Here is a 10,257-nt window from a genome sequence, read left to right as displayed (position 1 = left end):
CCCTGTATATAGCCTCCACATTGACTCAGTACCGGTACCCCCTGTATATAGCCTCCACATTGACTCAGTACCGGTACCCCCTGTATATAGCCTCCACATTGACTCAGTACCGGTACCCCCTGAATATAGCCTCCACATTGACTCTGTACCGGTACCCCCTGTATGTAGCCTCCACATTGACTCTGTACTGGTACCCCCTGTATATAGCCTCCACATTGACTCTGTACTGGTACCACCTGTATATAGCCTCCACATTGACTCTGTACCGGTACCCCCTGTATATAGCCTCCACATTGACTCAGTACCGGTACCCCCTGTATATAGCCTCCACATTGACTCTGTACTGGTACCCCCTGTATATAGCCTCCACATTGACTCTGTACCGGTACCACCTGTATATAGCCTCCACATTGACTCTGTACTGGTACCACCTGTATATAGCCTCCACATTGACTCTGTACTGGTACCACCTGTATATAGCCTCGTTACTTTCAAATTTTTTTTTACTTAAGTTTATTTAGTAAATATTTTCTTAACCAACAATGCAGTGAAGAAAATGAAGGGCTTGTAAAAGTTAGTGTTTTAACAGTAAGGTCTACACCACATGTTACCACTATGACAAGCTACTAACACACCACTACCACCAGGGGGCACTAAAGCATATAACAAGCCTGCAGCCTTGTGATTCATGTATTTCTGAGGAAATAAGATGTCTGCTGCTGTATCATAATGTACTATACTAATGTATTCCTGAACGCGCCATGTATGAAAATGGGTTAAATGAACGGACATCAACATCCTGTTATTGTCTCTCTCTCTCTCTCTCCTCTCAGGGTGGCCAACCAGAGCCTAAAGAGATAGGAGGGTGTAGTGTCCTTAATGCCAACCCCAGCCTGATCAAACCTATCCCTGTCAAACCTATGGAGAGATATCCCCAGCCTGGGCTACAGGAGAGGCCTGTTCAGGTACACAGAGCCTTTCACCTTATTCAACCTTATTCAACACAATGGAAATAAGTAGATTTTAAATGTGGTTTATCCACCCTGTGAATTAGTTGTTGTTGTTTTTTTCATGGTCAAATTGCTGATGTCTAACACAGTGTTGACCTGGTTTCACAGTTAGGCTCTACTGTTTGTTTCTACTGTTTGTTTTCCTTATGTTCTCTCCTTTCTGTCTCACACCACCGATCTCTCCCCCTCTCTCTCTTTCCATCACCCTTTTCCTCTCCTAGGATAGTCGAGGAGAGCCCAGGCCTCTCTCTCTGGCCACTCTGTTTGGTGTCCAACAGGCCAGAGCAGAGCTGGTCTCTCCCATGGCTGGGTCAGGAGGTCCAGGGCCCCAGGGGGAGCCTGGTGGTGTCCGCCCGGCGGTGGCCCGCTCCTTGTCCTACGACGACCCAGTCCAGGCCCAGCTCCGTCTCCAGGCCCAGGAAGGGGGTCTGATCTCAGGTAGCAGCCCCCCGCAGCACTGCCCTGCCTTCCAGAAGCTCATGAAGGATGCCGCCTCCTCCGCCTCCTCCTCCCAGCCTCAGAAGCAGCTCCAGAGAGGAGGTCCTATGGAGCAGCTCCAACTCGTCTCCGAGTCACCCGAGAACAGACTGCGTGAGAACGGAGCCCCCTCTGTCCTCCACCATCAGACCCAGGCCAGACAAGACCCCATCCAGAGACTGTTCCAGAACCAGCCCACTTCCACCACCCCTTCAATGACCACCTCCGCTCCCTGTCGTCCTCGTCCTCCTCCTCTCATCCCTGGTCTCCAGTCTGCCCGTCCTCAGCCTCTCCTGGTGGATGCTTTGGGCTTCCCTGGTTCTCAACACCATCACCTCCCTCCTCACCAGGCCCAGCCGTTGTACTTCAGCCCCACCAAGCCCCCCCAGATGCTGGTCCCCATGTTGCCCTCACATCCCTCCCAGTCTCAACCTCCCCACCAACCCCAGCCTGGTCATCCTCAGTCACAGCCCTGTCACCCTTTCCACCCCTTCCAGCACCCCCAGCCCTTATACCTCCAACACCTGCCAGGTCACCCCCAGCAGGGGCAGCTAACTGGTGTCGTCTCCCCCCATGAGCTGCTCCAGAGGCTGCAGCTGGTTCAACAGGAGCAGAGTCTGGTCCCGGAGCCCACTAGGCCTTCCTCTAACCTGGCTCCTCGCTTCCACGAGCCAGCCCCTCTAGCCCCCTCAGCCCCCCCAGCCATGGGGCAGCACGGCCAGCAGTCGGCTCATTCTACAGCCAGGTCTCTGGACAGTTTGGCTGACAAGAACTCTGCAGGCACCGCTGCTCAGAAGTTCCAGGTAAAAGGATATATATATATATCTGACTCAAAGGACTGTAACAAAGTGCTGGAGTGGTTTTGCACAGGGAGGGATCTGTGTTTGTGGAAGTAAGGTCTCTGTCTCTAACCATCTCCTCTCTGTCTCCAGGTGATCTCCCCCCAGCGTATCCCAGCCACGGTGGCACCTACCCTGCTCCTGTCCCCCAGTGTCTTCTCCCAGGCCAAGCGCCCCCAGGCCAAAGCCTCTGGGGACACCCACTGCCCCCCTGGCTCTCATCCTCCCTCAGCCCTCCTGGCCCCGCAGGCCCCGGACGACCCCCAACCCAGGGGCCTCTCTAAGAGCCAGCTCCAGGCCACCCTGCTGCACCTCATACAGGTAGGAGAGAGGAGGAGCCAGGCTGTTTTTACAGGAACAAAGTTACACGGAACAAAAATATAATAGCATCGCCCAACAATTTCAATGCTTGTACGTGTTCACAGTTCATATAAGGCAGTGGCCACCAAGCGGTCGATCCAGATCAACTGGTTGGTCTGCAAGGCATTACTAGTCGAGTCATTCCTGACCTTTCTGGAGGAAAGACAACGATGAAGGCTTGCACTTATTGAATTTTTAAATTTTTGTTGGCGATGGGTGCACTTGATTCAGAAGCCCTGTTGGCGGTGGGTGCACTTGATTCAGAAGCCCTGTTGGCGATGGGTGCACTTGATTCAGAAGCCATGTTGGCGGTGGGTGCACTTGATTCAGAAGCCATGTTGGCGGTGGGTGCACTTGATTCAGAAGCCCTGTTGGCGGTGGGTGCACTTGATTCAGAAGCCCTGTTGGCGGTGGGTGCACTTGATTCAGAAGCCATGTTGGCGGTGGGTGCACTTGATTCAGAAGCCCTGTTGGCGGTGGGTGCACTCGATTCAGAAGCCATGTTGGCGGTGGGTGCACTTGATTCAGAAGCCCTGTTGGCGGTGGGTGCACTTGATTCAGAAGCCCTGTTGGCGATGGGTGCACTTGATTCAGAAGCCATGTTGGCGGTGGGTGCACTTGATTCAGAAGCCATGTTGGGGGTGGGTGCACTTGATTCAGAAGCCCTGTTGGCGGTGGGTGCACTTGTAAAGAAATCTGTACACAACATTTTTTAGCAATAAGCTTTTTGTTCCGTTTGGAACATTTCTGGGATCTTTTATTTCAGCTCATGAAACATGAAACATGGGACCAAGACTTTACGTGTTGCGTTTCTATTTCTCTTCAATGTATTTACATAACAAGACTAGCAATTCTGCAGGCGTCAAACTCTCCCCTCCTTGAAGAAGCAGCTGGTCTCACACAGCCAAACGGTTTGTCCTGTTCCTGCCTTTATGTTTATATTCACTGTCTTTCTGCTCAGGACACCATCAGAGACACAATGTTTATGTTCAGTCTTTGTTCAGCCAGACAGTCTTACCAAAGGACCTTGAGGTTATTCATCGAAGTGCAGACAGACAGACACTGTCCTGCTAAAGACAGCTGTTTCAGACCAGTGCAGACAGACACTGTCCTGCTAAAGAGAGCTGTTTTAGACCAGCACAGACAGACAGACAATGTCCTGCTAAAGAGAGCTGTTTCAGACCAGCGCAGACAGACAGACAATGTCCTGCTAAAGAGAGCTGTTTTAGACCAGCGCAGACAGACACTGTCCTGCTAAAGAGAGCTGTTTTAGACCAGCGCAGACAGACTGTCCTGCTAAAGAGAGCTGTTTCAGACCAGCACAGACAGACACTGTCCTGCTAAAGAGAGGTTTTTCAGACCAGCGCAGACAGACACTGTCCTGCTAAAGAGAGCTGTTTCAGACCAGCGCAGACAGACACTGTCCTGCTAAAGAGAGCTGTTTCAGACCAGCGCAGACAGACACTGTCCTGCTAAAGAGAGCTGTTTCAGACCAGCGCAGACAGACACTGTCCTGCTAAAGAGAGCTGTTTCAGACCAGCGCAGACAGACACTGTCCTGCTAAAGAGAGCTGTTTCAGACCAGCGCAGACAGACACTGTCCTGCTAAAGAGAGCTGTTTCAGACCAGCGCAGACAGACACTGTCCTGCTAAAGAGAGCTGTTTCAGACCAGCGCAGACAGACACTGTCCTGCTAAAGAGAGCTGTTTCAGACCAGCGCAGACAGACACTGTCCTGCTAAAGAGAGCTGTTTCAGACCAGCGCAGACAGACACTGTCCTGCTAAAGAGAGCTGTTTCAGACCAGCGCAGACAGACACTGTCCTGCTAAAGAGAGCTGTTTCAGACCAGCGCAGACAGACACTGTCCTGCTAAAGAGAGCTGTTTCAGACCAGCGCAGACAGACACTGTCCTGCTAAAGAGAGCTGTTTCAGACCAGCGCAGACAGACACTGTCCTGCTAAAGAGAGCTGTTTCAGACCAGCGCAGACAGACAGAAAATGTCCTGCTAAAGAGAGCTGTTTCAGACCAGCGCAGACAGACACATTCTCAACCTGTCCAAATACTCTTTTGTTTGTATTCCACACTCCTGATCAGAGTACTCTATCTCTCTCTCTCTCTCTTTCCTCTCTACTCCTCTCCCTTCCTCTCTCTGTCTCTCTCTCCTCTCTACTCCTCTCCCTTCCTCTCTCTGTCTCTCTCTCTGTCTCTCTCTCTGTCTCTCTCTCTGTCTCTCTCTCTGTCTCTCTCTCTGTCTCTCTCTCTGTCTCTCTCTCTGTCTCTCTATCTGTCTCTCTATCTGTCTCTCTCTCTGTCTCTCTCTCTGTCTCTCTCTCTGTCTCTCTCTCTCTCTAACTCTCACTCTCTCTCTAACTCTCTAATTGGCTCTTCTCTCTCTTTCAGAACGACAGTTCCTTCCTGGATACCATCTATGAGTCCTACGCCCACCGCTTCTCCACGGAAGCCACCACGAACAAGTTCTGAGGCCAGGGTCCTGTTGAATGAGGCACCCAATAGAAACATGTTTCAGGGTCCTGTTGAATGAGGCACCCAATAGAAACATGTTTCAGGGTCCTGTTGAATGAGGCACCCAATAGAAACATGTTTCAGGGTCCTGTTGAATGAGGCACCCAATAGAAACATGTTTCAGGGTCCTGTTGAATGAGGCACCCAATAGAAACATGTTTCAGGGTCCTGTTGAATGAGGCACCCAATAGAAACATGTTTCAGGGTCCTGTTGAATGAGGCACCCAATAGAAACATGTTTCAGGGTCCTGTTGAATGAGGCACCCAATAGAAACATGTTTCAGGGCCCTGTTGAATGAGGCACCCAATAGAAACATGTTTCAGGGCCCTGTTGAATGAGGCACCCAATAGAAACATGTTTCAGGGTCCTGTTGAATGAGGCACCCAATAGAAACATGTTTCAGGGTCCTGTTGAATGAGGCACCCAATAGAAACATGTTTCAGGGTCCTGTTGAATGAGGCACCCAATAGAAACATGTTTCAGGGTCCTGTTGAATGAGGCACCCAATAGAAACATGTTTCAGGGTCCTGTTGAATGAGGCACCCAATAGAAACATGTTTCAGGGTCCTGTTGAATGAGGCACCCAATAGAAACATGTTTCAGGGTCCTGTTGAATGAGGCACCCAATAGAAACATGTTTCAGGGTCCTGTTGAATGAGGCACCCAATAGAAACATGTTTCAGGGTCCTGTTGAATGAGGCACCCAATAGAAACATGTTTCAGGGCCCTGTTGAATGAGGCACCCAATAGAAACATGTTTCAGGGCCCTGTTGAATGAGGCACCCAATAGAAACATGTTTCAGGGTCCTGTTGAATGAGGCACCCAATAGAAACATGTTTCAGGGTCCTGTTGAATGAGGCACCCAATAGAAACATGTTTCAGGGTCCTGTTGAATGAGGCACCCAATAGAAACATGTTTCAGGGTCCTGTTGAATGAGGCACCCAATAGAAACATGTTTCAGGGTCCTGTTGAATGAGGCACCCAATAGAAACATGTTTCAGGGTCCTGTTGAATGAGGCACCCAATAGAAACATGTTTCAGGGTCCTGTTGAATGAGGCACCCAATAGAAACATGTTTCAGGGTCCTGTTGAATGAGGCACCCAATAGAAACATGTTTCAGGGTCCTGTTGAATGAGGCACCCAATAGAAACATGTTTCAGGGTCCTGTTGAATGAGGCACCCAATAGAAACATGTTTCAGGGCCCTGTTGAATGAGGCACCCAATAGAAACATGTTTCAGGGCCCTGTTGAATGAGGCACCCAATAGAAACATGTTTCAGGGTCCTGTTGAATGAGGCACCCAATAGAAACATGTTTCAGGGTCCTGTTGAATGAGGCACCCAATAGAAACATGTTTCAGGGTCCTGTTGAATGAGGCACCCAATAGAAACATGTTTCAGGGTCCTGTTGAATGAGGCACCCAATAGAAACATGTTTCAGGGTCCTGTTGAATGAGGCACCCAATAGAAACATGTTTCAGGGTCCTGTTGAATGAGGCACCCAATAGAAACATGTTTCAGGGTCCTGTTGAATGAGGCACCCAATAGAAACATGTTTCAGGGTCCTGTTGAATGAGGCACCCAATAGAAACATGTTTCAAAACGCTTTGCAACAGGAAGTTGAAAATAATCATTTCTTCTGGGACAAGTCCAGGGAGACCCTCTCCCTGTTTTGTCTGTTTTCTTCCATCAGGTGCCTAATGAGTGAGTCCCGGGGATCATGCCCAAACCCGCACAATCATTTTATAATCTATTTGCTGATCTAGCTAAATTCGTCTTCCTAATGTGAGCGCTGTGGATGTAACCTGTGGATTCAGATTACAAGGACATTTGATTTTGGCCATTTTTAAGATGTTTTTATCGTAAAAAATAAAATAATTGAAATGTTGAATGGGATATTGTAGTAAAAGCTATCAAACAGTTATATATGTTTTGGAATGACTGAACTTGGTTTAAACGATACCTCTCTTAACTAAAATGGTTCTCCAGGCATTTGACAATGTTTAATTCACTTGAAGTTGGATGAGTTTATTTTAACACTTTTTATTAAGTGGGAAGTCCTGTTTTTTAAAATAGACAATATTTCAAACCCTTAAGCTTGAGCTGAGCTGAGCTACCTCACAGAAGTGAGTCTCTGTTGAGGTAAACGTTCACCCGGAGGAGGAATCACACCTTACTGTAGAACCTGGCATTTATTTTCATCAGGCCATTGTCTTTATTTCCAGATGTCTGAAACTCAAAATGTACAACGACACGGTTCTTTCAGAATCTTCTGTGCTCACACGTGCCAGACTAGTTTGGTAGACGGTTTATATGTATCAAGCAAAGTGTTTAAGAAACTATTTTATGTTAAGAGAGAGAGAGAGATAATAGAATAGTTTGTCTATTTTTCTATGCCGTTGTCATACAAGGAAATTTTAAAAACACATTTTAAGAACACAATGTTGCAATGACCTGTACCACTGAAACAGGAAGTGTTTTAATTTACACAATCTGGCATGTATCAATTATTTTTAAACCCGTGGAAATCTGGAGTCCCGTCATTTTTGTTCTTTTGGTTTTGAAAACCTCTATTCTTTTTTCTACGAGTCAAACATTCTGAGTGACCGAACAGCCCACTTCATAACTTGTTTCTTGTGTAATGATTGAACCGTCTCTGGACCACAACTGAATTGGAAATAAATGAATGTCTTCTTCAAACATGTGTCTCTGGGTGAAGTTTCCTCTAGGAACAGATCTAGAATCAGCTTCCCCTTCCCCAATATTAACCTTAACCATTAGTGGGGGAAATGCTAAACTGACCCAAGATCAGCATCTCCGGGCAGCTTCGCTCTACTTATTTCACTATTTTAAGAGAAAATGGCTGCCTCCAAAAATTCACCCTTTTCCCTATATAGTGCACTACCTTTTGACCAGAGCCCTACTGCACCATAGAGGGAGTAGAGTGCCATTTGGGACCTCTTTACAGAGTTGTACTTCTACCCAGTCAGTCTGTCCTTGGGATGTGGACAAAGTGACTTAGGAATTTTACAGTTTGGAAATGTGTTTTCCACTGTCATCTACAGGAGCGGTCAGGGACTAGTTTACTTTGTGGAGGGAGGGGGGGATCCACTTCTCAAGTGCTTTGTGGAGGGAGGGGGGGATCCACTTCTCAAGTGCTTTGTGGAGGGAGGGAGGGATCCACTTCTCTAGTGCTTTGTGGAGGGAGGGGGGGGGATCCACTTCTCAAGTGCTTTGTGGAGGGAGGGGGGATCCACTTCTCAAGTGCTTTGTGGAGGGGGGGGGGGGGTCCACTTCAAGTGCTTTGTGGAGGGAGGGGGGGGGGTCCACTTCTCAAGTGCTTTGTGGAGGGAGGGGGGGATCCACTTCTCAAGTGCTTTGTGGAGGGGGGGTCCACTTCTCAAGTGCTTTCCTTTCTTTGTTACAAGTGGGATCATGCAGATATTGATTTGATTTTAAAACACTGTTTTCAAGACATCTTATTCACAATAAGTCTGTCTTTCTCACACCCCTTGCCAATATTGATAGGCCAGGACTAATTAGCCCCCAACCTGTACTGTACACTGCAGTCATTTTCCAATAGACCGATCCATTTCCATATGTCAAACCCACTCATGCACACAAAGTACAACCCGATAATTAGACCTGTACCCTGGTCCCTTGCTAGTCAGGGTGGTAAGAGGGAGGGTATTATATTGATTGTGTATTTGGGCATTTAGTTATGCTACAAAAAGTATTGATTGTAACTACAGTACCAGTTAGTAGTTTGGACACACCTCCTCATTCAAGGGGTTTTCTTAATTTGTACTATTTTCTACATTGTAGAATAATAGTGAAGACATCAAAACTATGAAATAACACATATGGAATCATGTAGTAACTAAAATCAAAATATATTTTATATTTGCGATTCTTTAAAGTAGCCAGCCTTTGCCTTGATGACAACTTTGTACACTCTTGGCATTCTTGAAAATCCATTGAATGAGTAGCTGTGTCCAAACTTTTGACTGGTACAATATGTTTTAATGATTGATTTAAGTTTAAAATCTCTTTTGATATTTATCATCATGTTACATGATTGTACACTGAAAACATTTCTGTAAGGAGCTCGTTGTGTAAAATGACAAGGTGATCTGTCCTTCCTTCGCTGTTACCAAAGTAAAACCTGTTAGATTGTGTGTTTCTCCTGACTCCTGATTCTACGGCTCTCTGAAATGTCTGAAAAATGTCTCCTCTCCTCCTCCTCCATGGTACTGATGTGGAAACTTCCCAGGTGAAATCCAGCGCTCATGAGATTTCACCATACTGTTTTCAAAGCGTGGCAGATAAATGGAGGAGAGCACAGACTTCCAGGACGTTGAGAGAGAGCTCCAAATCTAAATAAATGGGAAGACACTCTGAGGGGGAAGTCGAGGACGCTATTCAGTTACTCCCAATCCGACAGGAAGCTTATCAGGAAGAAAACCGAAGTGGTGATTGACAGATTGAATCGGTCTGGAGGAAATGGAATGGCAGCTCCTCCCCTATGGTGGCCCCGGAGGGACATTAGAAACCAACAATAATGAACTGTCAATCAACATGTAGGTTGTTCTCGGTCTCTCTATCTCCAGCTCTCTTTCCCTGTCTTCATTCATAAAGGCTGTATTGGCATGTAGAGTGTTACATCTCTCTCTCTCTCTGTCCCTTTTTCTTCCTCTTTAGTGTCTGTCTGTCTGTCTAGGGCCTGTCTGTCTAGGGCCTGTCTGTCTAGGACCTGTCTGTCTAGGGCCTGTCTGTCTAGGGGCCTGTCTGTCTAGTGTCTGTCTGTCTAGGGCCTGTCTGTCTAGGGCCCTCAAACTCAACCCTGGACCTGTAAGTCAGTACCACCATGTTGTCATTGTCCCCCTCTAATCAGGGACTGATTTAAACCTGGGATCTCAGGTGTGTGCAATTTTAATGATCAGGTAGAACAGAAAGGCAGCAGGCTCTGGACCTCGTAGGGTCAGAGTTGAGGACCCCTGGACTAGTACTTGGCCCATGAGTTGAACCAGGCCAGTGTGAACTACA

The 10,257-nt window shown here is 47.5% G+C and overlaps 1 protein-coding gene across 3 annotated transcripts in view; it reads left to right on the top strand.

Annotated features, from left to right (window-relative positions):
* The window catches only part of LOC110516566 (mRNA-decapping enzyme 1B-like), a 27,177-nt gene extending 19,266 nt beyond the window's left edge, over window positions 1-7,911 (top strand). The window contains exons 6-10 of one of the 3 annotated variants that reach the window (XM_036956549.1): window positions 834-965; window positions 1,232-2,290; window positions 2,420-2,647; window positions 3,530-3,597; window positions 5,086-7,911. In XM_036956549.1, the coding sequence (XP_036812444.1) occupies window positions 834-965; window positions 1,232-2,290; window positions 2,420-2,647; window positions 3,530-3,568 (1,458 nt within the window). In that variant the 3' untranslated portion in view covers window positions 3,569-3,597; window positions 5,086-7,911. The remainder of the gene's footprint in view (window positions 1-833; window positions 966-1,231; window positions 2,291-2,419; window positions 2,648-3,529; window positions 3,598-5,085) is intronic. The other 2 variants (XM_036956547.1, XM_036956548.1) reach the window with 2 other exon arrangements.
* Window positions 7,912-10,257: the final 2,346 nt, after the last annotated feature.

Source organism: Oncorhynchus mykiss, chromosome 21 (genome assembly GCF_013265735.2).
Source record: "Oncorhynchus mykiss isolate Arlee chromosome 21, USDA_OmykA_1.1, whole genome shotgun sequence".
Classification (NCBI taxonomy): Eukaryota; Metazoa; Chordata; class Actinopteri; order Salmoniformes; family Salmonidae; genus Oncorhynchus; species Oncorhynchus mykiss.
The sequence above is the reverse complement of the archived record's forward strand: the minus strand, read 5'-3'. Positions and strand labels throughout refer to the sequence as shown.